This window comes from Myxocyprinus asiaticus, chromosome 25 (assembly GCF_019703515.2).
Source record: "Myxocyprinus asiaticus isolate MX2 ecotype Aquarium Trade chromosome 25, UBuf_Myxa_2, whole genome shotgun sequence".
NCBI lineage: Eukaryota > Metazoa > Chordata > Actinopteri > Cypriniformes > Catostomidae > Myxocyprinus > Myxocyprinus asiaticus.
The window spans coordinates 41,270,030-41,295,014 of record NC_059368.1 but is presented as its reverse complement, the minus strand read 5'-3'; the positions used below and the strand labels follow the sequence as shown (position 1 = coordinate 41,295,014).

The following is a 24,985-nucleotide window of genomic DNA, read 5'->3' as shown; positions in this document are numbered from 1 at the left end:
TATTTACCAATATAATGACTCCCTTGCTCTTACTTGAGCCAGCACTAAAAAAAAAATGTCCACCCCATATCTTCCCAAATTTTTCAGCTTCCTGTGAGGAAAGATGCATTTCTTGAAGAAACACTATATCATATTTCTTACGTTTAAGAAAAGTTATAACCTTCCTTCTTTTTATAGGGTGCCCTAACCCATTTACATTCCATGAGGAGAGAGACAATCCACTCATTTTAACAATTGACATTTTTATATAGTAGAAAAAATAAATTGTGTGTCAAAAATAAAATAATACAGACCACATTCCCCATTAGTGAAATAATCAAACCCCGAACTTCCCCCCGAACAAAACAAACAGAAAAAAGAAAAACGTGCGCATTAACCCCGCGCACGACAGCGCCAACTTGCGACGATCCCTCTAAACTCAAAAGGTCCATGAACACCCACGAGCCTCCACGACAACTTTACCATCGGAATGCACAATTTTGCCTCACAAATTTGTGAGGCAAAATTACATAACAGAAAATACTTTGTAAAATTAACCCCAGCCAATAGGCAGAATGAACACAAAGAAGATGTAGATTCATTCACAGAACTGTCTCAAAGGTGTGATCCTCCACAAAACAAATTCCAGCCGATATAAAACCGTTCAGATTCCTCGGACAGAAAAAACGAATGATCAATGAGCCAGCAGTTATGAGTTCAGCAGATGACGTAATTATTCCAGTGTCCCGTAAAAATACTCAACAAAACATACTCCAGCCAGCAGGAGGCATAAGCACGAAGAACAAAAGAATAATCCCCAGCTGTTCCAAAGGAGTGTTATTCAACAGAACATACTCCAACCGCTAGGCAGAACCAATGCTAAAAGAAACAAATCCGGCATCCCGGTTCCCCGGATGATCAAGTCAATTCACTCGGAGGCCACATAAAAGTATATACCATGACTTACTCAATTTGTCAACTTTATAAAAGACATCCTTTTGTGTGAGCAGCATGTAGATATTTTGCGGTCATCCATAGTGTCCACTCTCAAACTGGCCGGGAACTTCAATGTAAAAGTGATCTTCCGTCAATGCAAAAGTTTCTTTAAGGAAAAGTGTTATTCACAAAACAAACTCCAGCCGCTAGGCGGAGCCAACGCAGAAAGAAACTAAAATGATGCCCAGCTTCCTCAAAAGCCAGAGTAAGTACAGCGAGTCGACCCACTCATATGAGAAACATCTGATGGTTTACTCACCCATTGATTCTATAAAAGACATTGCCTGATTGGGACATGTAAATACTTTGCGACCGTCCTTCGCTTCTATTATCAGCTTGGCCGGAAACATCAATGCAAATGTGATCTTACGTTGATGCAAGAGTTTCTTGCATTCCCTGAACCGATCGCGTTTCTCTCTTGTCGAACTCGCAAAGTCCGGGAACAAGAAAATATTATAATTCTTCCAAGAAAGCTTTCCTTTGCTCCTCGCCTGGTGCAACACAAGATCTTTAATCGGATGATCTCAGAAATCTGGCCAGGATTGATCGGGGCCTGTCTCCTTCAGCAGATCTGTGAGCAGGGACTCTTTTCAGCTTGTGGCCTGTTATGTCGCGCAGACTCAGGAAGAGCTCGTCCAGGAATTTCACCATATCTCTGCCCTCCTCATGCTCAGGAATTCCAACTATTCGAATGTTATTCCTGCAGCTTCTATTCTCAAGATCTTGAAGCTTTTCAAGAACCCATTCCAAATCAACTTTGGTCGTGGGTGAATTAGCGAATGATTCCCTCTCCGAAGACTCCAAATAATCGATTCATTTCTCAGCATCTGCCACTCTTGTAACTAACTCAGAGAATTTTATTTCCATTGCCGTAATCGATCGACGTATTACAGCGAGATCCTCCAAGTCAGCAAGAACCTTCTTAAGCATCACCGACATGTTGGACAACTGACGCTGGATCTCCTCTCCCGCCACGCCATCTAAATCAAGTCCCCAGTCTGTACACGTGAGTGTCTTTTACTGTCTCCAGAGCCTGAGGATTTTGACTTCTTTGCCATGTTTTACCTCAAAGAGCAAATGTGTAACTGGGTGTATCAAATTTCACCAGATTATAACATGAGAATAATTAAAAATTAGCAAAGTGCGCAGAGCTCGTCGCTCACACGTCTGCTTTTTGCATGGCGTCACATGACCTCCACTAATACACATTTTTAAAATCACTATGATCAAATCAAAAAAAAACTAAATATAAATCCAGCGAATAGTTTCTCATGAATAGTTCTAATAAAGCTTGGAAATGTTGGTGAAAATATTCAAATACTCAGTACATATCTAACAGTCTGTAAAATATGAAGCAATACAATTAACATGGATACTCACACTTGTCTGTTGTGACAATACTGTGGGTCCAATATAGTTGGCACTGCATCAACTTTTAATTTAAGTCTCTCTGCAAAGCCTGCGTCAAACTGTGTCTTGTTTGAAAAAGAATCCACAGTAAAATGAAGCGAACAAACAAACACTGTCTTACTGACACAATCCGGGACTTCATTAAAAATAAACGTCAGCCACTCTTTCCTAATGTTAGGATCATTAGGAATCAAATGCAAAGAGTCTATTTTTCTACAACCTGGCACTGCACAATATTTTGTAAACTTTGCAGACATCTCGAACCTCTTGTTGCTACAATAATCCCTGTGTTTATCCCTGCCGTGCTGACTCTCGTCTCATCACCGCATTGACCTGTGGGCGGGCCAAAGAGGCGATAATGAAGACGTAGGCATTGACCTGTTTATGCAGAGGCAAACTTGTGCTGATGTATTCATCTCTATTACATAATACAGATGAGGAAGTACAAAATGAGTCGTTTAGGAATATTGGTTTCAAGAAAGCCTTTTTTTGGACTAAAAAATAAGTTTTGAGTTCTGAAACTTACAGTATGTTTATATAATACTATGACCTCTTATATGTAAAAAGATCAAGGAAAATTGTATTTCCCATTTCAAGACCCCTTAAAGTTCAACTTTAATGTTAACGTTACATTACTCGTAAAATAACGAACGATGTCAGTTAAGATGATCGTAAAGGCTTAAGTTAAAATCTGACAACTCTCCTTTGGCTTATGTTCTGGGCTTTATGGAGCTGCTGCACTGCCGCAAAATATTTCTTTTAATTAGTAGTCTATGTAAAATAAGCGGTCTGGTGAAAAACGCGAGTGAATCAGATGTCCTATTTAACAGCTGTCCTATAGAGTTGGGGAATGTTACATTCAAATGGAGGCTAAAACTGGTGTTCAATGAAGCTGTGACATGAGGACATGTGAGGCGTCTATTTCTCGAACTAGATACTCTGTACTTGTCCTCTTGTTTATTTGTACATCTGGGCCTTCCACATCTCTTTTTCTGTCCTTGTTAGATCAAGTTGTCCTTTGTCTTTGAAGACTGTAGTGTACACCTTTTGTACGAAATCTTCGTTTTTTTTTTTTTTTTTTGGCAATTTCAAGCATTGTATAGCCTTCATTCCTCAAAACAATGATTGACTGATGAGTTTCTAGAGAAAGCTGTTTCTTTTTTGCCAATTTTGAACTTAAGACATGCCAGTGTATTGCATAATGTGGCAACTCAAAAACAAAGACAATGTTAAGCTTCATTTAATGAACCAAATAGCTTTCAGCAGTGTTTGATATAATGGCAAGTGGTTTTCTAGTACCAAATTAGCAATTTAGCATAATTACTCAAGAATAAGGTGTTGCAGTGATGGCTACTGGAAATGGGGCCTGTCTGGATTCGATCAAAAATGACTTTATTCAAATAGTGATGGTGCTGTTTTTTTACATCAGTAATGTCCTGACTATACTTTGTGATCAGTTGAATGACACTTTGGTGAACTAAAGGACCAATTTCCTTCCAAAACAGCAAAATCTATACATTATTCCAAACTTTTGGCCGCCAGTGTGTATGTATGTATGTGTGTGTGTGTGTATATATATATATATATATATATATACAGTAAATAGTAAATCAAGAGAAACTTATAATTTTGCAGTGGTTTCTTAATTATTTTTTTTTAAGTTTTAAGTGGATTTGTATATTGTGGCAGCGGGGGCGTGGTCAAGCATCTCTCCGGAGAGAGAAAGCGGTAAGGGCGCTTACTCCTGAGCTAAATTATGTCTAACACCTGTCTCTAATTTCAGTGAGCACGGGGAGAGCGGCATAAAGAGAGCGACACAACGCTCAGAGTGGGACTGGATATGACAGAGCTGAGCCAGAGTGACCATTCCCGAATAGTGGAAGTTATCTGTAGAAGCAGTGTGTGTGTTAGTGTGGAAAGAGTGTATAAACGTAACTATAAAGTGGTGTCGAGGAAGAGGGGAAATAAAAGCGTCACCTGAAAAAGGAAAACTGCTTCTCGCGTCCTCTTTTACACTGGTGCCGAAACCCGGGAATTGAAGTTTGGGTCGAAGATGGATGGAGGTCGTTCCGTAGAGTCCTCCCAGTTGGCGGAGATCCTACAAGCCCTCGCCAGCCTACATCGGAACCACCAACAAACGCTGCTTGAGCTCCGACAAGATCAAGACCGCCGGTTTGTCGAGCTCATGCATGCTCAAGCCGAGGACCGGCAGGCGATCCGGAGCCTCCTCAGCCAGGGGGCATCCTCAGCCGCGACCCCGGACACACCCACGCCGTTACCCCTGCCAGCATTACAGAAAATGGGGGCGGCGGACGACCCCGAGGCTTTCCTGGATTTGTTTGAGCGGACCGCCGAGATCTGGGGCTGGCCGCTCGGCCAATGGGCAGCCCGACTGATCCCACTACTGTCCGGGGAAGCCCAGCTCGCGGCTCAACAACTGCCAGCGTCGAGCCTCCTGGCCTACGGAGATCTAAAAAAAGCCATCTTGCAACGGGTTGGTCGCACTCCGGAGGAAAGTTGTCAACTCTTCCGGAGCTTGAAGTTGGAAAGCTCTGACCGCCCGTTTGCCTTTGCCCAGCGGCTCCGTGACGCCTGCCGAAGATGGCTGTTAGCGGGGGATCGCGACGTCCAGGGAATTATCGACCAGGTGGTACTGGAACAGTTCATAGTTCGACTGACAAAAGGAATGGCAGAGTGGGTCCAGTGCCACCGCCCGGCGTCGTTGGAGGAAGCTATCCGACTTGCGGAGGACCACATGGCGGCGATCCCGAGGACGGAAGATCCCTCCTACCTTCTCTCTCCTCCCTCTGTTTCTTCCCCCTCCCCTCTCTCTCTCTCGTCTGCTCTCTCTCCTGGTCCCGTTCCTGCCCCACGCAGACGAGGAGGAACCCAGCCCCTGAGACCAGTTCCCCGGGTGTGGGAGGCGACACCTTCCCCTACTCCAGTGCCCCGCCGCTCTCCCCCTCAGGGGGGGGCGCCCGCCGACGCAAGTGCGGGCATGGCGCCTGGGCCGGCCTGCTGGAGGTGTGGAGACCCGAGCCACTTCCGAGATCAGTGCCCTCTGATGGAGCTGGGGATTGTGGTGCGGGTCTCTGACCTCCCACAGGCTGCCCCCGACCGGGCCGGAGCGTACCGGATACCGGTAAGTGTCAAGGGGGGTACTCACCAAGCGTTGGTGGATACCGGGTGTAATCAAACCACTATCCACCAACGCCTGGTTCAACCCGAGGCATTGGTCACATCCAAAACGGTGAAGGTGAAGTGTGTACACGGGGATATTCACAAGTATCCAGTGGTGACCCTGACAATTAAATTTCAGGGGAAAAAGCATAGAGTGGAGGCTGCGGTTAGTTCCCGCCTCACCCATCCGCTGATTCTGGGGACTGATTGGCCTGATTTTAAAACTTTATTAAAGGGAATTTGTGCGGATGGGTCCTGTGTGAAAATAGGGAGATGTGTGATGTGCGATGCTCTGGCAGGGGAGGCGGAGCCGGGGCCGTCCTCGACAGCTCCACGTCATGATGACGAGAGAGGGGGAGAGGCTGCGGCCCCTCCCCTTCTCAGGGAATTCCCTGAGGGGGATTTCCCTTTGGAGCAGTCACGAGACGAAACCCTTAAACACGCCTTTGACCAAGTGAGAGTTATCGATGGTCAACGACTCCAGCCTGACATCGCACTTTCATATCCCTATTTTGCAATTATAAATGAGCGGTTGTATCGAGTGACACAGGACACTCGAACCAAAGAGGATACAACCCAACTTTTGATTCCAAGGAGCCGTCGGGAAATGGTATTCCAGACGGCTCATTATAATCCCATGGCAGGTCACCTAGGAGAAAGGAAAACACTGAACCGTCTAATAGCCCGTTTCTATTGGCCGGGCATTGGCGGCGATGTCCGCAGGTGGTGTGCGGCATGCTGCGAATGCCAGCTGGTTAACCCACCGGCCACCCCAAAAGCGCCATTGCGCCCTCTCCCTTTGATCGAGGTCCCCTTTGAGAGAATTGGAATGGACCTCGTCAGGCCATTAGAACGGTCAGCACGCGGACATCGCTTTGTATTGGTCCTAGTGGACTATGCAACGCGATATCCGGAAGCAGTGCCTCTTCGCAACATCTCAGCACGCAGTGTTGCGGAGGCACTCTTCAAAATAATCTCCCGGGTGGGGATTCCGAAAGAAATCCTCACCGATCAAGGCACAACGTTTATGTCACGGACACTACGCGAGCTGTACTAACTGTTAAATATTAAATCGATTCGCACCAGTGTATACCATCCTCAAACAGATGGCCTGGTGGAACGATTTAATAAAACCCTCAAAAACATGATTCGTAAGTTCGTGCACGATGATTCTAGAAATTGGGATAAATGGCTCGACCCCCTGTTATTTGCAGTACGAGAGGTCCCGCAAGCCTCCACTGGCTTCTCCCCATTCGAGCTGCTATATGGGCGACGCCCACGCGGCGTGCTTGATGTAATGCGAGAGGCCTGGGAGGAGGGACCTTCAAACAGTAAAAATGAAATTCAGTACGTTCTTGATCTTAGAGCAAAACTCCACACCTTGGGGCAACTAACACAGGAGAATTTGCTCCAAGCTCAAGAACGACAGCGCCGACTGTATGACAGGGGAACTCAGCTAAGGGAATTTGCACCGGGAGATAAAGTGCTTGTATTGCTTCCCACATCGAGCTCTAAATTACTCGCCAAGTGGCAAGGACCCTTTGAGGTCACACGACGAGTGGGAGATCTCGATTATGAGGTTAAACGATCCGATAGAGGGGACGCACGTCAAATATACCACCTCAATCTCCTAAAATTGTGGAGGGAGGCGGTCCCCGTGACTTTGGCTACGGTGGTTCCTGAGAAGGCGGAGCTTGGACCGGAGGTGAGCTCAAAACATAAACAGTTCACCCCGGTCACTTGCGGAGACCACCTCTCATCGAGCCAACTCGCGGAGGTTGCCAGGTTGCAACAGGAGTTTGCAGATGTGTTTTCCCCTCTACTGGGACGTACAAACCTCATCCATCACCACATCGAGACCGAGCCGGGGGTGGTGGTACGTAGCCGCCCCTATTGACTACCCGAACACAAAAAGAAAATTGTTCGGGAAGAATTGGATGCAATGCTCGATATGGGGGTAATAGAAGAATCCCACAGTGATTGGTCCAGCCCAGTTGTTCTAGTGCCTAAGAGCGACGGGTCTGTGCGATTCTGTGTGGATTATAGAAAAGTCAACGCGGTGTCTAAATTTGATGCATATCCAATGCCTCGCGTTGATGAGTTGCTCGATCGGTTAGGCACTGCTCGGTTTTATTCAACATTGGATTTGACGAAGGGTTATTGGCAGATCCCCTTGACACCAATTTCCCGTGAGAAAACCGCCTTCTCCACACCAATTTGTGACACTTCCGTTCGGTTTGTTTGGGGCCCCGGCTACGTTTCAGCGTCTCATGGACCGAATCCTCAGGCCGCATTCAGCTTACGCCATATGCAACACCTGAGGGCGGTTCTGAGATCGCTGCGCCAAGCGGGGCTCACAGCGAACCCGAAGAAGTGTGAGATTGGGCGGGTGGAGGTACGGTATCTGGGGTTCCACTTGGGCCACGGGCAGGTGCGTCCCCAAATTGAAAAGACAGCGGCGATTGCGACCTGCCCGAGACCCAAGACCAAAAAGGGGGTGAGACAGTTCCTGGGGCTGGCTGGCTATTATAGGAGGTTTGTGCCTAACTATTCGGACGTCACCAGCCCGCTGACTGATCTCACTAAAAAGGGAGCTCCAGATCTGGTCCAGTGGACGAAGCAGTGTCAACAGGCGTTCACGCAAGTTAAAGCCGCACTTTGCGGGGGGCCGCTGTTACATTCACCTGACTTCTCTCTCCCTTTTGTTTTACAGACAGATGCTTCAGACAGGGGGCTGGGGGCTGTGCTCTCGCAGGTGGTGGGGGGGGGAGGAGCGCCCGGTGCTGTACATTAGCCGTAAGCTCTCGTTAAGGGAAACTAAGTACAGCACCGTGGAAAAGGAGTGTCTCGCCATCAAGTGGGCGGTCCTCACTCTCCGATACTACCTGTTGGGGCGGGCCTTCACCCTCTGCTCGGATCACGCCCCACTCCAGTGGCTCCACCGCATGAAAGATACTAACGCCCGGATCATCCGTTGGTATCTGGCTCTTCAGCCGTTTAAGTTTAAGGTGGTCCACAGACCGGGGGCGCAGATGGCTGTCGCCGACTTCCTTTCCAGGAATGGGGGGGAGTGGTAGGCAGGCCGGATGTCGCCCGGCCTGAGTCGGGCGGTGGGGATATGTGGCAGCGGGGGCGTGGTCAAGCATCTCTCCGGAGAGAGAAAGCGGTAAGGGCGCTTACTCCTGAGCTAAATTCTAACACCTGTCTCTAATTTCAGTGAGCACGGGGAGAGCGGCATAAAGAGAGCGACACAACGCTCATAGTGGGACTGGATATGACAGAGCTGAGCCAGAGTGACCATTCCCGAATAGTGGAAGTTATTTGTAGAAGCAGTGTGTGTGTTAGTGTGGAAAGAGTGTATAAACGTAACTATAAAGTGGTGTCGAGGAAGAGGGGAAATAAAAGCGTCACCTGAAAAAGGAAAACTGCTTCTCGCGTCCTCTTTTACATATATATATATATATATATATATATATATATATACTCTCTATATATATATTGTATGTATGCATATATACTGTATAGTGTGTGTGTGTGTGTGTGTATAGACACACACACACACACACACACACACACACATATATATACACACAGTTGAAGTCAGAAGTTTACATACACTTAGGTTGAAGTCATTAAAACTCATTTTTTAATCACTTCACAGATTTAATCTTAGCAAACTATAGTTTTGAAAAGTTGTTTAGAACATCTACTTTGTGCCTGACACAAGTAATTTTTTCAACAATTGTTTACAGACAGACTGATTCACTTTTAACTGACTATATCACAATTCCAGTGGGTCAGACGTTTACATTCACTAAGTTAACTGTGCCTTTAAGCAACTTGGAAATGATGTCAAGCCGTTAGGCAATTAGCCAATTAGCTTCTGACAGAAGGTGTACTGAATTGGAGGTGTACCTGTGGATGTATTTTAAGGCCTACCTTCAAACTCAGTGACTCTTTGCTTGAAATCATGGAAAAATCTAAAGAAATCAGCCAAGACCTCAGAAATAGAATTGTGGACCTCCATAGGTCTGGTTCATCCTTGGGAGCAATTTCCAAACACCTGAAGGTACCACGTTCATCTGTACAAACAATAGTACGCAAGTATAAACGCCATGGAACCATACAGCCATCATACAGCTCAGGAAGGAGACACATTCTGTCTCCTAGAGATGAACGTAGTTTGGTGCAAAAAGTGCAAATCAATCCCAGAACAACAGCAAAGGACCTTGTGAAGATGCTGAAGGAAACAGGTAGGCAAATATCTATATCTATCTATATAAATGAGTCCTATATCAACATAACCTGAAAGGCAGCTCAGCAAGGAAGAAGCCACTGCTCCAAAACTGCCATAAAAAAGCCAGACTACAGTTTGCAAGTGCACATGGAGACAAAGATCTTACTTTTTGGAGAAATGTCCTCTGGTCTGATGAAACAAAAATTTAACTGTTTGGCCATAATGACCATCGTTATGTTTGGAGGAAAAAGGGTGAGGCTTGCAGGCTGAAGAACACCATCCCAACCGTGAAGCATGGGGATGGCAGCATCATGTTGTGGGGGTGCTTTGCTGCAGGAGGGACTGGTGCACTTCACAAAATAGATGGCATCATGAGGAAGGAAAATGTTGTGGCTATATTGAAGCAACATCTCAAGACATCAGCCAGGAAGTTAAAGCTCGTCGCAAATGGGTCTTCCAAATGGACAATGACCCCAAGCATACCACCAAAGTTGTGGCAAAATAGCTTAAGGACAACAAAGTCCTTATTGGAGTGGCCATCACAAAGCCCTGACCTCAATCCAATAGAAAATTTATGGGCAGAACTGAAAAAGCGTGTGCGAGCAAGGAGGCCTACAAACCTGACTCAGTTACACCAGTTCTGTCTGGAGGAATGGGCCAGAATTCCAGCAACTTATTGTGAGAAGCTTGTGGAAGGCTACCCAAAACATTTCACACAAGTTAAACAATTTAAAGGCAATTACCAAATACTAAATACTAACAAAGTGTATGTAAACTTCTAACCCACTGGGAATGTGATGAAAGAAATAAAAGCTGAAATAAATCATTCTCTCTGCTATTATTCTGACATTTCACATTCTTAAAATAAAGTAGTGATCCTAACTGACCTAAGACAGAATGTAGTCTATGATTAAATGTCAGGAATTGTGAAAAACTGAGTTTAAATGTATCTGGCTATGGTGTGTGTAAACTTCTGACTTCAACTGTATATATATATATATATATATATATATATATATATATATATATATATATATATATATATATATATATATATATTACAGGGATGGTCCTATCTCACATAAAATATCAAGCACCGCAGATAACTGTTGCATTTATTAAGCCTCACTGATTCTCCTCGTAATAAAGCAATTGTCTAAAATCAGTGTATTATTTAACCTGTTCCCAGCAACAGACAGCTGTAGAAAGAGTAGTTTCTCTGATTAAATGAAAAAAAAATAAATAAATAACCGAACACAAATCAATCATGGTCAGGCATTATGTGCATTGTCTCTGCATCTCTCAGAACACTTTGCTTAACTGTCAAAACAGCGGGGAGCTGAAGCAGTCTTTTCTGAATGACGGCGTGCTGCTTTTTGTGGATTTGACCAACACCTAGGTACATGCAGAATGACAAATATACAGTATGTTATTTATAATAAAGGATGAAAAGTCCACAAGAAATGGCTTAAATATACCCAAGTATGAAATCACATTGAGGTCCAAACAGTCGCAGCAACATTAAAAGACAAAACCCTTGAGGCTTTAACAGAAAGACGATCGACTATCCAGGTCTTACCACCTTCGTCATTGATGTGGTTGGACTGTGTAGAAAAAGGAAGGGGGTGATTTTAATATTATAGAAAACTGTGTTTTTTATGTCGTCTTTGTTAGTTTAAAATGCCTTATATCACAGAATATTATTGATGGCCAAACGGCGCAATAAACAGGGTTTTAGATTAAATGCAAAACGCCGATATTAACAGTGTTTTGTGGTGAAAGCGCCATAATTTAAGGCATTTGTGCTACAAAACGCTAAATTTAGCATGTCTTTTCATCTAGAACGCCGCTTAATATGGTGTTTTATTTTTATGAAAGGCATTTAGTAAATGGTGAAATATGGACCAAATGGCGTTCCATACAAGAGGGGCTGTTCACAACCAACGTGTTTTTGCGCATCTGCACTGTTTCAATTGTTTTCCTTTGAGAACATGCGTGCCATTTTGCAGCCCGTTCGGCCCCGTTTCACAGCCGGCCCACAGGGAAAAGTCCCAGTACTCCCTATGGCCAGTCAGCCCCTGCATATGAATGTTTCACCTTTACTATGGGTGAAGTCCAGCTGGAGAATAGACTGCATCAGAGGATCTGTGTTGATGGTCAAGGCGAATTCTGGGCAGACCTTTGGTTCCAAAGCACCTTTTACCCACTGCTCCTGTGAGGCCTGGACACGCTTTATCAATGCTTCTGAGATCTGGAAGAAGAGAAACAATAATGGTTTTGGTTTTGGTTTTGGTAATGGCTGTAAAAAACATACATGTACCACAAATTAACCATGGTGTTACTGTAGTAAAACTAACCATGTTTTTTGTTTGGCAGGTTGATTAAAATTTGTATCACCATAGTTTTTGTTTTCCAGAATTATTACTACAATTTTACCATGAATATCATGGTTAAAATATGTTTACTGTAGTAAAACCATGGACAGATTTGTGGTTACTATGGTTTTACTACAAATTATTTTTATAAGGGATGGATAAAAAATTAGCTAGGGAACTCATTATTTCGATGGAACAAAACTTATTGCAAGGGAACCCAAAATAATTGTAAAGGAACGCAAAACACATTGCAAGTGGATTAATCCTTGCACTGTATTTATTTTTTATTGATTCATATAGATATAAAGAAAAACAAAACAAATATACACAGATTCAACATTTAACCCCCACTATTACCCCTCCCAATCCCCAACATCCCTGTGGTCACACATGATTATAGACTTAATAAAATAATTATATATACACTATATTGCCAAAAGTATTCACTCACCCATCCAAATAATTGAATTCAGGTGTTCCAATCACTTCCATGGCCACAGGTGTATAAAATGAAGCACCTAGGCATGCAGACTGCTTCTACAAACATTTGTGAAAGAATGGGCCACTCTCAGGAGCTCAGTGAATTCCAGCGTGGTACTGTGATAGGATGCCACCTGTGCAACAAGTCCAGTCGTGAAATTTCCTCGCTACTAAATATTCCACAGTCAACTGTCAGTGGTATTATAACAAAGTGGAAGCGATTGGGAATGACAGCAACTCAGCCACGAAGTGGTAGGCCACATAAAATGACAGAGCGGGGTCAGCGAATGCTGAGGCGCATAGTGCGCAGAGGTCGCCAACTTTTTGCAGAGTCAATCGCTACAGACCTCCAAAGTTCATGTGGCCTTCAGATTAGCTCAAGAACAGTGCGTAGAGAGCTTCATGGAATGGGTTTCCATGGCCGAGCAGCTGCATCCAAGCCATACATCACCAAGCGCAATGCAAAGCGTCGGATGCAGTGGTGTAAAGCACACCACCACTGGACTCTAGAGCAGTGGAGACGCGTTCTCTGAGTGATGAATCACGCTTCTCCATCTGGCAATCTGATGGACGAGTCTGGGTTTGGCGGTTGCCAGGAGAACGGTACTTGTCTGACTGCATTGTGCCAACTGTGAAGTTTGGTGGAGGGGGGATTATGGTGTGGAGTTGTTTTTCAGGAGCTGGGCTTGGCCCCTTAGTTCCAGTGAAAGGAACTCTGAATGCTTCAGCATACCAAGAGATTTTGGACAATTCCATGCTCCCAACTTTGTGGGAACAGTTTGGGGATGGCCCCTTCCTGTTCCAACATGACTGCGCACCAGTGCACAAAGCAAGGTCCATAAAGACATGGATGAGCGAGTTTGGTGTGGAAGAACTTGACTGGCCTGTACAGAGTCCTGACCTCAACCCGATAGAGCACCTTTGGGATGAATTAGAGTGAAGACTGCGAGCCAGGCCTTCTCGTCCAACATCAGTGTCTGACCTCACAAATGCGCTTCTGGAAGAATGGTCAAAAATTCCCATAAACACACTCCTAAACCTTGTGGAAAGCCTTCCCAGAAGAGTTGAAGCTGTTATAGCTGCAAAGGGTGGGCCGACGTCATATTAAACCCTATGGATTAAGAATGGGATGTCACTTAAGTTCATATGCGTCTAAAGGCAGATGAGCGAATACTTTTGGCAATATAGTGTGTGTATATATATATATATATATATATATATATATATATATATATATATATATATATATAAAATAATCACACACATTTAAAACTACTCTCTCTACTGCCTCTCCCTGAGAGCCCTCCAAAAATGCCAAATAGCTTCCCCATTTCCCCAGCCTTCTACATGACACTTCCCTGAAAGCCGCCACCCTCCCCATCTCTGTGCACCATTCTTGAAATGAGGGCGCTCCAGCCAACTTCCATCCCCTTATAACAATTTGTCTGCCAATCATAACACTGGTTAGCACACAATTGTTTTTGTGTTTACCCCCTATATTGATGACCACCCCATCACCTAAAATACAGAGACTGGGGCATCGCCAGCAGGTGGGTGTGCCTTTAAGACCAAACCTATACAATCTAGAGGGGGTCCAATAGAATCGATGTAAAATCCTGAATTGCATAAGGCACACCCTTGCATCTCTAGATGCAGACTTGCCATTTTTTAGAATCCTAGCCCACAATCCCTCCACCAATACCAAGTTTAAATCTTCTCTTGACAGAAGTTAAAGCTCCGTCCCCCAGACTCTGAATTAGCAGGGAGTAATAAACTGATGCCTCCCTTTTCCAAAAGCAGTAATCACCACTCCCTGAGTATCTGCCATTTTATGGGGGTGTATGCTACTCCCAAAAATAGTACAGAGCAGATGGAGATCTGGGAATCCCAAAATGTTGAACCAAATTTTCAAAGGTTCTCAACACTCCACTCTCATATAGGTCACCGAGTGTATTAACCTCCCTCACAATCCACTCTGACCAGCAGAAAGGGGACTTATTAATACATCATTTTGGGTTCAGCCATATGCTCGATGCAACATTTAAATTAATGTCCGAATTAAATACTCTGGACACTTTTGTCCACACCGAGTGCCAATGCGAGATAACGGGGTGTAACTTAACCTTTCCTATTAGTTTGATAGAAAGGCTTTGCAATGGCGAAATAGGGGCAAGAACTTCCTGTTCAATACAAAACCAGGGTGGGGCTCTCTCAGGTGGAAGCAACCAATGAGCCAAATGTCTGAGACCAAATGCATAATAATAAAACAAAATCTTGGGTAGGACTAACTCACCTTTGTCAGTCGGCCTATGCAATTTACTGAAATGTAATCTGGGATGTTTACCATTCCAAAATGAAGGACTTTGCTATGCTATCAAATTGCTTGAAGTAAGAGAGGGGGACATCTATAGGGAGAGACTGTAGCAGGTAGTTGAATTTTGGAATACAATTCATTTTGGTAACATTAACCTTCCCAGTCATATATAAATGTAATGAAGCCCACCAGCCCAAATTGCTCAAACCTTTTTATTAAATGTTAAAAATGAACTCTAACTAAATCACACAAATTTGCTGGGAATAAAATACCCAAATACTTAATGCCCTGTTTGGGCCACTGGAAGGTGCCCGGCTGAAAAGCCATTACTGGACAGTACGCTGTCAGAGCCAAAGCTTTGGATTTAAACCAATTAACTCTGTATCCCGAGAACTTAGAAAAGGAATTAACAATTCTGTGGAGGCAAGGCATAGATCTAGTAGGGTCGGAGACAAATAATAAAATATCATCTGCGTAAAGCAAAAGCTTATGTGCCACACCTCCTGCCACCACCCCTGGAAAATCATCCTCCTTCCTTATCGTGGCTGCTAATGGTTCCAGGGCAAGACAGAACAATAATGGGGAAAGAGGGCAACCCTGCTGGGTGCCCCTATCCAGAGTAAAATAATCTGAAATTAATCAATTTGTTTGTACCACCGCTACCGGGTGTCTATAAAGTAACTTAATCCAACCAATAAAAGAATTCCCAAACCCATACATTTCCAAAATCTTAAAAAGATAAACCCATTCTACAATATCAAATGCCTTTTCGGCGTCAAGTGAGATGGCAGTGACCGGAGTCTGATCATTCGCCACTGACCAAGGCCCCGAATAAACCCCACCTGATCTATATGTAAAAGAGATATCATAACTTTATTTAATCGGTTAGCCAGAATTTTGGACAATATTTTAATGTCTAGCTGGATCAGGGAAATTGGACCGTAACTCTTACACTTGCTTGGATCTTTGTCATTTTTAAGAATCAAACTGATCTGTGCTTGCGTCATGGTTGGCGGAAGCTTTCTATTCTTTAATGATTCTGTATAAACTTCTAGCAAAAGTGGAGCCAGTTCTGTAGCATAAGATCTAAAAAATTCAGCAGCAAAGCCATCTGGCCCCGGAGACTTGCCTGTAGGCAAGGCCTTAATTATCTCGCCAAGCTCCTCCAAGGTTATTTCAGAATCAAGAGAATTTATTTGCTCAGCCGTAAGTTTAGGAAGTTCTAATGGTTCCACAAAATTTCTAATATCTTCATCAGTAGATGAAAACATGGAACTATAGAGATTAAGATCAAGAATTCTTTTATTAAGCATTATTAATATCAATGGCTGAGGTAAATATTTCACCACCAGCAGATTTCACTGAGGGAATGGTAGAAAAAGACTCTCTCTGTCTTATAAATCTAGCCAGAAATTTTCCTGCCTTGTCCCCCGACTCAAAGTATGACTGTCTTGCCCTGAATAGCCAAAACTGCACCTTCCGCAACAAAATAGTATTATATCTATATTTCAAACGGGTCAGTTCTCTGAGGCCATCAGATGACATATGGCACTTCAGCTCTGCCTCTGCACTTTTAATATTCCCTTCCAACTCCACGAGTTCTTATGCTTTGGATTTTTTGGTGAATGAGGCATACTGTATGATCCGGCCCCTAAGAACCACCTTAAGTGCCTCTCAAACCACGCCCACAGAGGGTACTGAGGACCAGTTGGTCTCCATATAAACATTGATTTCAGCCCTTAACATTTGTTGGAATTCAGGATTTTGTAAAAGGGATACATTAAAGCGCCAACTATATGACTCCGTATGTGGCAACACCTTTAAACTCACCAGGGCATGATCTGAGACTAAAATGTTTCCCATTGAGCAATCAACAACAGATGAAATGAGGGATTTAGATATATAAAAAAATAATAATCTATTCTAGAATAAATCTTATGGACCGATGGGGAAAAAAAATGTATAGTCCCTACCAAATGGGTTCAAAAGTCTCCAAATATCTGTAAGACCAAGATTTTACACATCCTGTGAAGTGTCAATGTTGCTCTAGGGGGCTTACACACTTTTGCTTCACTATGATCAAGGACTGAGTCCATCAAAAGATTAAAATCTCCTCCCAATATTATATCATGAGGGTGCCAGCGGCTTGCAACATCCCTTCAAGATCTATAAAAAAGCCCTGATCATCAACGTTAGGTGTGTAAATATTAGCCAAAATAAGACTTTGCTCCTGAATTTCTGTTAAAACAATAATGACTCTTCCTAATTTATCTTTAATCTGTTTGAGACATTTGAATTGTCGATGCTTACTTACCAGTGTAATGACTCCCCTGCTCTTACTTGAGCCAGCACTAAAGAAATCATGTCCACCCCATATCTTCTCAAATTTTTCAGCTTCCTGCGGGGAAAGACTATATCATATTTCTCATGCTTAAGAAGAGAAATAACCTTCTTTTGATGGGGTGCCCCAACCCATTCACATTCCATGTGGAGAGAGACAATCCATAACATTTAACATTTTGACATGTAAGAAAAAATAGATTGTGTGTCAAAAACAAAATTATAAAGACCACATTCCAACATTAGTGCAACAATTAAACCCCAAACTTCACCCCAAAACAGAAAAAAGAAAAACGTGTGCATTAACCCCGGGCATGACACCGCCAACTGGCGTCTATCCCTCTCAAACAGTCCATGTATGCCTACGAGAGCCCCCATGACAACTTTGCCATTGGATTGCTCAAGTCCGGTGTTTCTATACAAACAAACTCCAGCCAATAGGCGGAATAAACACAAAGAAGGTTTAGATTCATCCACATAACTGTCCTGAAGGTGTGTTCCTCCACAAAACAAACTCCAGCCGCTAGGTGGAACCAGCAAAAAAAAAAAAAAAAAAAAAAAAAAAAGGCGCTCTGTTTCCTCGGACAGTCAAACGAATGTTCAGTGAGCTGGCTCATTCGGCTGCTACATGAGTGCAACAAATGACTTAATCACTCCAATGACTTGTAAGAAATACTCCACAAAACAAACTCCAGCCAATAGGAGGCATGAGCACAAAGAACGTGCATATTCATCAACACAACTGTCCCGAAGGAGTGTTACTCCACAAAACAAATTCCAGCCACTAGGTGGAACCAGCCCAAAAAGAAACGACAAAGGTGCTCAGTTTCCTCGGACATTCAAGTGAATGTTCAGTGAGCTGGCCACTCGGCTGCAACACGAGTACCACAAAATAACTTACTCACTCCATTGACTTTATGAAGGACATCGCTTGCTGGGGACATGCAAATATTTTACAGCCATCCTTAGCATCTCAATTCTCAATTTGGCCGGGAACATCAGTGCAAAAACGACCTTCTGTTGATGTAAGAGTTTCTTGCATTCCTTGAATCGATCATGTTTGTCAAATTCGCAAAGTCTGGGAACAAGAAAATGCTGTAGTTCTTCCAAGAAAGCCTTCCTTTACTCCTCGCCTCGCGTAACACGAGATCTTTATCGGATGATCTCAGAAATTTGGCCAGAATTGATCGGGGCCTGTCTCCCTCAGCGAATCGCCGAGCTGGAACCCTGTGAGCTCGTTCGATTTCCAGCTTATGGCCTGTTATGTCAAGCAGACTCGGAAAGAGCCCATCCAGGAATTTCACCATATCCTGACCTGCTTCAGCCTCAGGAATTCCAACAATACGGACGTTATTCCACCGGCTACAGTTCTCCAAGTCCTCCAACTTCTCCCAGATACGCTCCAAATCCACCTTAGTCGCTAGTGGATTAGCAGATAATTCCCTCTCCGATGACTCCAGATAATCAATCCATTTCTCGACATCCCCCACTCATCTCCATGGCAGTGATCGATCAAAGTATGACAAGTCAGCAACGACCTTTGTCAGCATTGCCGACATGTTTAACATTTCTCGCAGAATTTCCCGCATTTCCCAGACCAAATCGGCTCCCTGGCTCCCGGCCTGCTACTCGGGGGTGTCAGCTTGAGCACGTAAGTGTCTTTGTTTTTTTTGTTTTTTTCACAAATTGGAATGCCCAATTCCCAATGTGCTTTTTAAGTCCTCGTGGTCACATAGTGATTCGCCTCAGTCCAGGTGGCGGAGGATGAAGCCCAGTTGCCTCTGTGTCTGAGATCATCAACCTGCGCATCTTATCACGTGGCTTGTTGAGCGCGTTGCCACGGAGACATAGCGTGTGTGGAGGCTAGTGATCACGAGGAGGTTATCCCATGTGACTCTACCCTCCCTAGCAGCCGGGCCAATTTGGATGCTTAGGAGACCTGGCTGGAGTCACTCAGCATGCCCAGGGATTTGAACTCGTGAACTCCAGGGGTGGTAGTTAGCATCTTTACTCACTGAGCTACCTAGGCCCCCCATATATTCATTTTTAAATGTTAATTTTTTTATTTTATTGCGAACTGATTAATTTAAAATTTTTGCTATAATTTAATATAATTATATATTGAAAAAATATGTAGATCTGAAGATTATATTGTAATGAAGTCAATTACCATTTTTATATATCCCTAAAAATGCTTTAAATTAAATTAACAAATGTAATTCAATGCATTAGGTGTTAAGTTGGTCTAGGTAGAGTTTAATTTGAGCACAGAAGTCATTTAGCCTTGTAATGTTGTTGCAATTATGTGGCAATAGGTCTCAATTGGGAAAATAAGGACATAAATTAGGTTAGACTACTGCATGTCTGCCCACAGAATAATTATTAAAAGCAAAAATTACCAACTGGTAACCAACAAAACTAAGGTTAAAATAGATGTACAATAAATCTTTAAACTAAAAACACAAATGAGGATTCAATAAGTAGGCCTGTTGCAATATTTACATTGTCTGATATTTAAATCTGGTATATGGCCATATACAAACAAATACAATTAGAGTTCATATATTTGTAATATGTACTATATACTATGAGGGGTGGCAACACCAAAGCAAGTGCCCATGTGTAGTTCTTACGGATTAAGGTACCAAACTTCATTGCAAGTACTAGTTCATTAATTGGAGTCACAATCAAATTATAAATATCCATGAATTTGCGATACAACTGCATTTCCACAGGAACCACATAGTAACAATTTTGCTACTGATTTGCCAAAATACAAAATCTCCAGAGTACCAATACATTGTCTATTAAACACATCAGCAAATTGTAAATGTTCCTTAGCTTGACATAAAACTGGCAATCTGGAATAAACTTCACATTATGCAGGACAATTTTTTTAAGTGTACCCATGGATGGAGAGTGCATGCATACCCAATGTTATTCTGCTAATAAAAAATGTAGGCCTATCAACTTTGTAACAGCTTGAATAAGCCATTTGAAAGGGAACATTAACACAAAGTTAGTTCTAAATATAAAATAAACTCTAAGAAAACAGTACTTTGGGTTGCAGTGCTGTGAAACTCATGAATATTAATTATTTTATGCACAGTAAGAGATTATTTTAAATCACCTATTTTGATAAACAGTTGTTCTTAATGACCTATTCAATCACTCAAATAGATATTTCACATTATATGGTAATTTTATCTCTACATCTGCCACTATCAGTCTTGGGATTTTGTTAGTCAGTAGATGAACACATTGTAATAAAGCTTCACACAGAGAGGGAAGGAGGACACAGGGAACCGGGTTTCTTCAGTCTCAGGTAAGACTTTTTAATTGTCAACTTTCTGAGCTTACAGCTTCGCAAAACTGAATAGCTTAACAATAACTCATTAGCTTCACATTAACTCTAACTTCACATTAACGTATCAACTACTCAGCGGGACTCTAGATCTCTGGCTCTCTCTCTCGATCTGGCGCTGACATGGTCCTTTTATGTCGCTCTCCCCAATCTCACTACAATTAGAGACAGGTGTTAGTCATAATTTGGCTCAGGTGTATGCACCCTTACCGCTCTCTCTCTCCCTCGACGGACGAACACGCCCACGCTGCCACACACAGATCAGCAATTTAATCAAGAACATGACTGATTGGTCTAGTGGTTAATTTTTGCATCTAGTTTTTAGAGGTTCTGGTTTCTAATTCACCCAAATATAAAGTTTTATTGTAATAAATCAAGATTGCATCTGTATGTCAGTGGATGTGTGTTACACTTTAAAAATAAAATGCAATAAAAGATGCGGGGGGATGAGAGTAGCGGAAACAGACACATTTAACTCCGAAGTTCAGACAGCGACAACCACAAACTCCCCGCTCCAGCAGTGGGAATCTGTGCGAGAGCATCGGTGACCAAGATGGCACAGCTCACGAACACCTGTCTCCCATCACAAAACCCAGCCATGGAATACTTAGTTTATATAGGAAGGAAACACTTTGTGCCGGTGCTGCCCATTAACAATCAGCTCACCTAGTTACCCCACACCTGAGAGCAATTAAGAGAGAGAGAGATAAAGACAAAACACACACTACATACACACAAACAATATGGCCAAGAAGGCAATCACAATGGGGGACATATTTCACTTTTCTATTTCCTGGAAAAGAGCGTGAGCTGCAGAAAAATCTGCTGACACTAAACGACACTGATAACAGCCACAACGAACATTTATCATAAAATTCTAAATAACACATTCCAGCACAGGATCTGCAATAAAAACATACACAGATCAGATGAAATAGTAACTCCAACTCAAGAACTGGAGATGTTTAACACATGAAATGAGGAATATAGTTAACTGAAGAATGTAGATACACATACTTCATATACAAAACATACAAAAGAGGGATCCCTTCTAGACATGACATGAAAAATCCTGGAATCCAAAATCCTTCTCACAGTGTTATTTTGGGAATCATTCAACAATGGAGCTTGGCTGCCTTATAGTGGACATTTATGGTACTGCGTTTGATTCGAGATAATTGTCACTCATAACTGGGTTCGACATATGGCTTTGAATTTCTAGTATATTTACATTTCAGTTAATATTTGTATTATATTTTATTTATATAAAACATAAAAAGTTTGTGCAGTATATTTTCATTACAATCAGTTTGGACTTCTATACCTTTTTATTTCACTTTTAAAAACTCACTTGCAAAAAATTGCAGTGGAAACAGTATTTAAGATATCAAAATATCCCTTTACAATTTTGCATCAGCAGTGTCTTGACATTATTCTAAATAATTTTGAAGCAATTCATGTAAACACAAGAGGGCTATTTCAAAGTCTGTTAAAATTGCCTTACTTCCTGCTGTCAGTTGGTGGCGCTATGCCCGTGACCCATTATAGCCGCATAATATGATCAGCCACATTACAAACATACAGCTGAATTTTCATCAAAATCATGCAATGCACACAGAAGTTATAAGGAACTTCCTGTTTCACATTTTTGCCCTTAATTTATCACCTCGCCATGGCAACACCATTCAAAATATCAAAATTCCATGCGGAATTCAGCATCTTCAATGTCTTGGCATGATACTGCCTAAGTTTGCTGCCAGTCACATTAATCTTCTCGTCAGAGTATTCAAAATTCAGGGCCTGAGATTTCAAAAAAATGCACATTCAATCCAAAATAGCTGACTTACTGTGGGGTGGAGCTAATGACTGTAATATTGAAAGTTGTTCGGCTTGATGAGTACAATATATGTAGCAAGTTTGGTGACCGTAGAAGAAACTGACCCCACCACTTTTGTCAAAAGGTGGCTGTACAGAGATCCCCAGCCACGCCCATGTGTCAACTTTTGCCCAGGCCTAATGGCCGACAACTCTGATGTGTGTGCAAAATATCATGAAAATTGAAGCATGCCAAGTACCTCAAAAACATGTGAATATACATAAAAAGGAATAATATTTAATGCGTTGCCATGGCAACAGTATTTATGCTATCAAGAATCCCTTCAGAATTTTAAATCTGCACTGACATTATTCTAAACATTTTTGATTCAATTCAGGTAAACATAATAGAGATATTTCAAAGTCTGTTAAAAGAGCCACACTTCCTTCCGCCAGTTGGTGGCGCTACGACCGTGACCCACAATAGCCACATCAATGTGATCAGCCTGCAAGAACATACATTTGGCTCAATTTTGATGTAAATCACACCATGCACGCAGAAGATATGAGACATTTCCTTATTCCAATTTTTTGACATTATTTTATCGTATCGCCATGGCAACACCGTTCGATATATCAAAAATCCCTTCGCAATTTAGCATCGTCAATGTCTTGGCATGATGTCGCCTATATTTGGTACCTGTAACATGAAATCCCTGGAAGGAGTAGTTTAAATTTCAGAGCATGTATTTTTCAAACAATCCAAAATAGCTTCCTGTTGGGCAGAGCTTATGTCTGTCAGTGTGAAAGTTAGACATATAGATCTCATCCGGCTTGATGAGATCTATATGTGTACAAAGTTTGGTGACTGTAGCTCAAAAGGGATGTTCTACAGAGCCCCCTGAACATGCCCATGTTCTAGGTGGTGCTACAGAGCCCCCCTGCAACTTTGCCAAGCCCTAATGGCCAACGACTCTGATGTGTGTGCAAACTTCAAGAGTTTTCACGCATGTTATGTACCCCAAAAGTACCAAAAACCTTGAACAGAAGCATAATAATAATTAAAGCTGCAAGCAGCGATGAACGGGCCCTCGCACCCTGGTGCAGTGCACGTTGGGGCTGCTGTGCCAACTCCCTGTGGTGACCATGATTTTTATGTCGATATTTGTTCTTAACTCAACATTTAAAACACTTGTCAACATTTCTCAATGTATTACTGAAGCTAGAGAAAATAAATGACATCAAATTAAATATCAATCATTTTATAACTATACATCAAAACATGTCACTTCCTGTTGCCAGTAGATGGCGCTATGACTAACTTAATATTGGCATGTAGGTGTATTCAGGCCGGGACTGTTATCAAACATGTGAAGTTTGGGGCAGATTGGACATTGTATGTTTGAGTTACAACATCTTCCTCTTTCATGGCGAAACATCGAAATATGCCAGGCCGCCATGGACACGCCGTTCAAAAACTCAAAAGCTTCGCAATTTAGCATTGCAAAGGCCTTTAGATTGGACTGACCGAATATGATGTTGATCTGATTTAATCTCTAGGAGGAGTTCATTAAAGTGTGAGGCCTGGAAATGGCAAAAACTGAGCGAAAAATAAAAATGGCTGACTTACTGTTGGGTTTAGGATATGGCTCTAAGATACTTTTTTGTACGTGTTGACATGTTACATATGCCTACTAATTTTCTTACGTGTAGGTGAAACATGGCACGAGAGCTGCTTCGTTTAAATTTTGTAGTGGCGCTATCGAGCCATTTTGCAACACTTAATTCTAAAACCTGTATCAGATGTAAACTTTCTGCACTTTTGAATTGTGTGCAAAGTTTCATGATCTTTCGAGCATGTTTAGGCCTCAAAAATATGATTAGTTTCACATCGAACTTTGTCAGGCCACCACGGACATGCCCTTTAATGAAAACTCAAAAGCTTCTCAATATAACATCGCCAAGGCCATTGGATTAGACTGACCAAATATGATGTTGATCTGATTAAATCTCTGAGAGGAGTTTGTTAAAGTACAAGACCTGGAATTAGCTGTTGTCAGTAGGTGGCGCTATGACTCTAACTGAATATTGGCACATAAATGTGTTCAGGCTGGGACTATTATCAAACAAGTGACGTTTGGTGCAGATTGGACATTGTAAGTATGAGTTATAACAACTTCCTGTTTCATCGCGAAACATCGAACTTTGTCAGACCGTCACGGCCATGCTGTGCAGTGAAAACTCAAAAGCTTCGCAATTAAGCATCGCCAAGCCCTTTAGATTAGAATAACCAAATATGAAGTAGATCTGATGAAATCTCTAGGAGGAGTTTGTTAAAGGACGAGGCCTGGAAATGGCAAAAACTGAGCAAAAATTTAAGAGATAAATCGAAATGGCTGACTTCCTGTTGAGTTTAGAGCATGGGTCCAAGAGACTTGGTATTTTGTAGGTATTGGCATGTTCCACATGTGTACTGATTTCCGTACGTGTAGGTG

At 42.5% G+C, this 24,985-nt stretch overlaps 1 protein-coding gene across 5 annotated transcripts in view; it reads right to left on the bottom strand.

Annotated features, from left to right (window-relative positions):
- Positions 1-24,985, bottom strand: part of LOC127415801 (E3 ubiquitin-protein ligase TRIM9) — a 260,197-nt gene that overhangs the window by 76,456 nt on the left and 158,756 nt on the right. For all 5 annotated transcript variants that reach the window (XM_051654752.1, XM_051654751.1, XM_051654753.1 and 2 more), the window contains exon 5: positions 11,900-12,053. In XM_051654752.1, the coding sequence (XP_051510712.1) occupies positions 11,900-12,053 (154 nt within the window). The remainder of the gene's footprint in view (positions 1-11,899; positions 12,054-24,985) is intronic.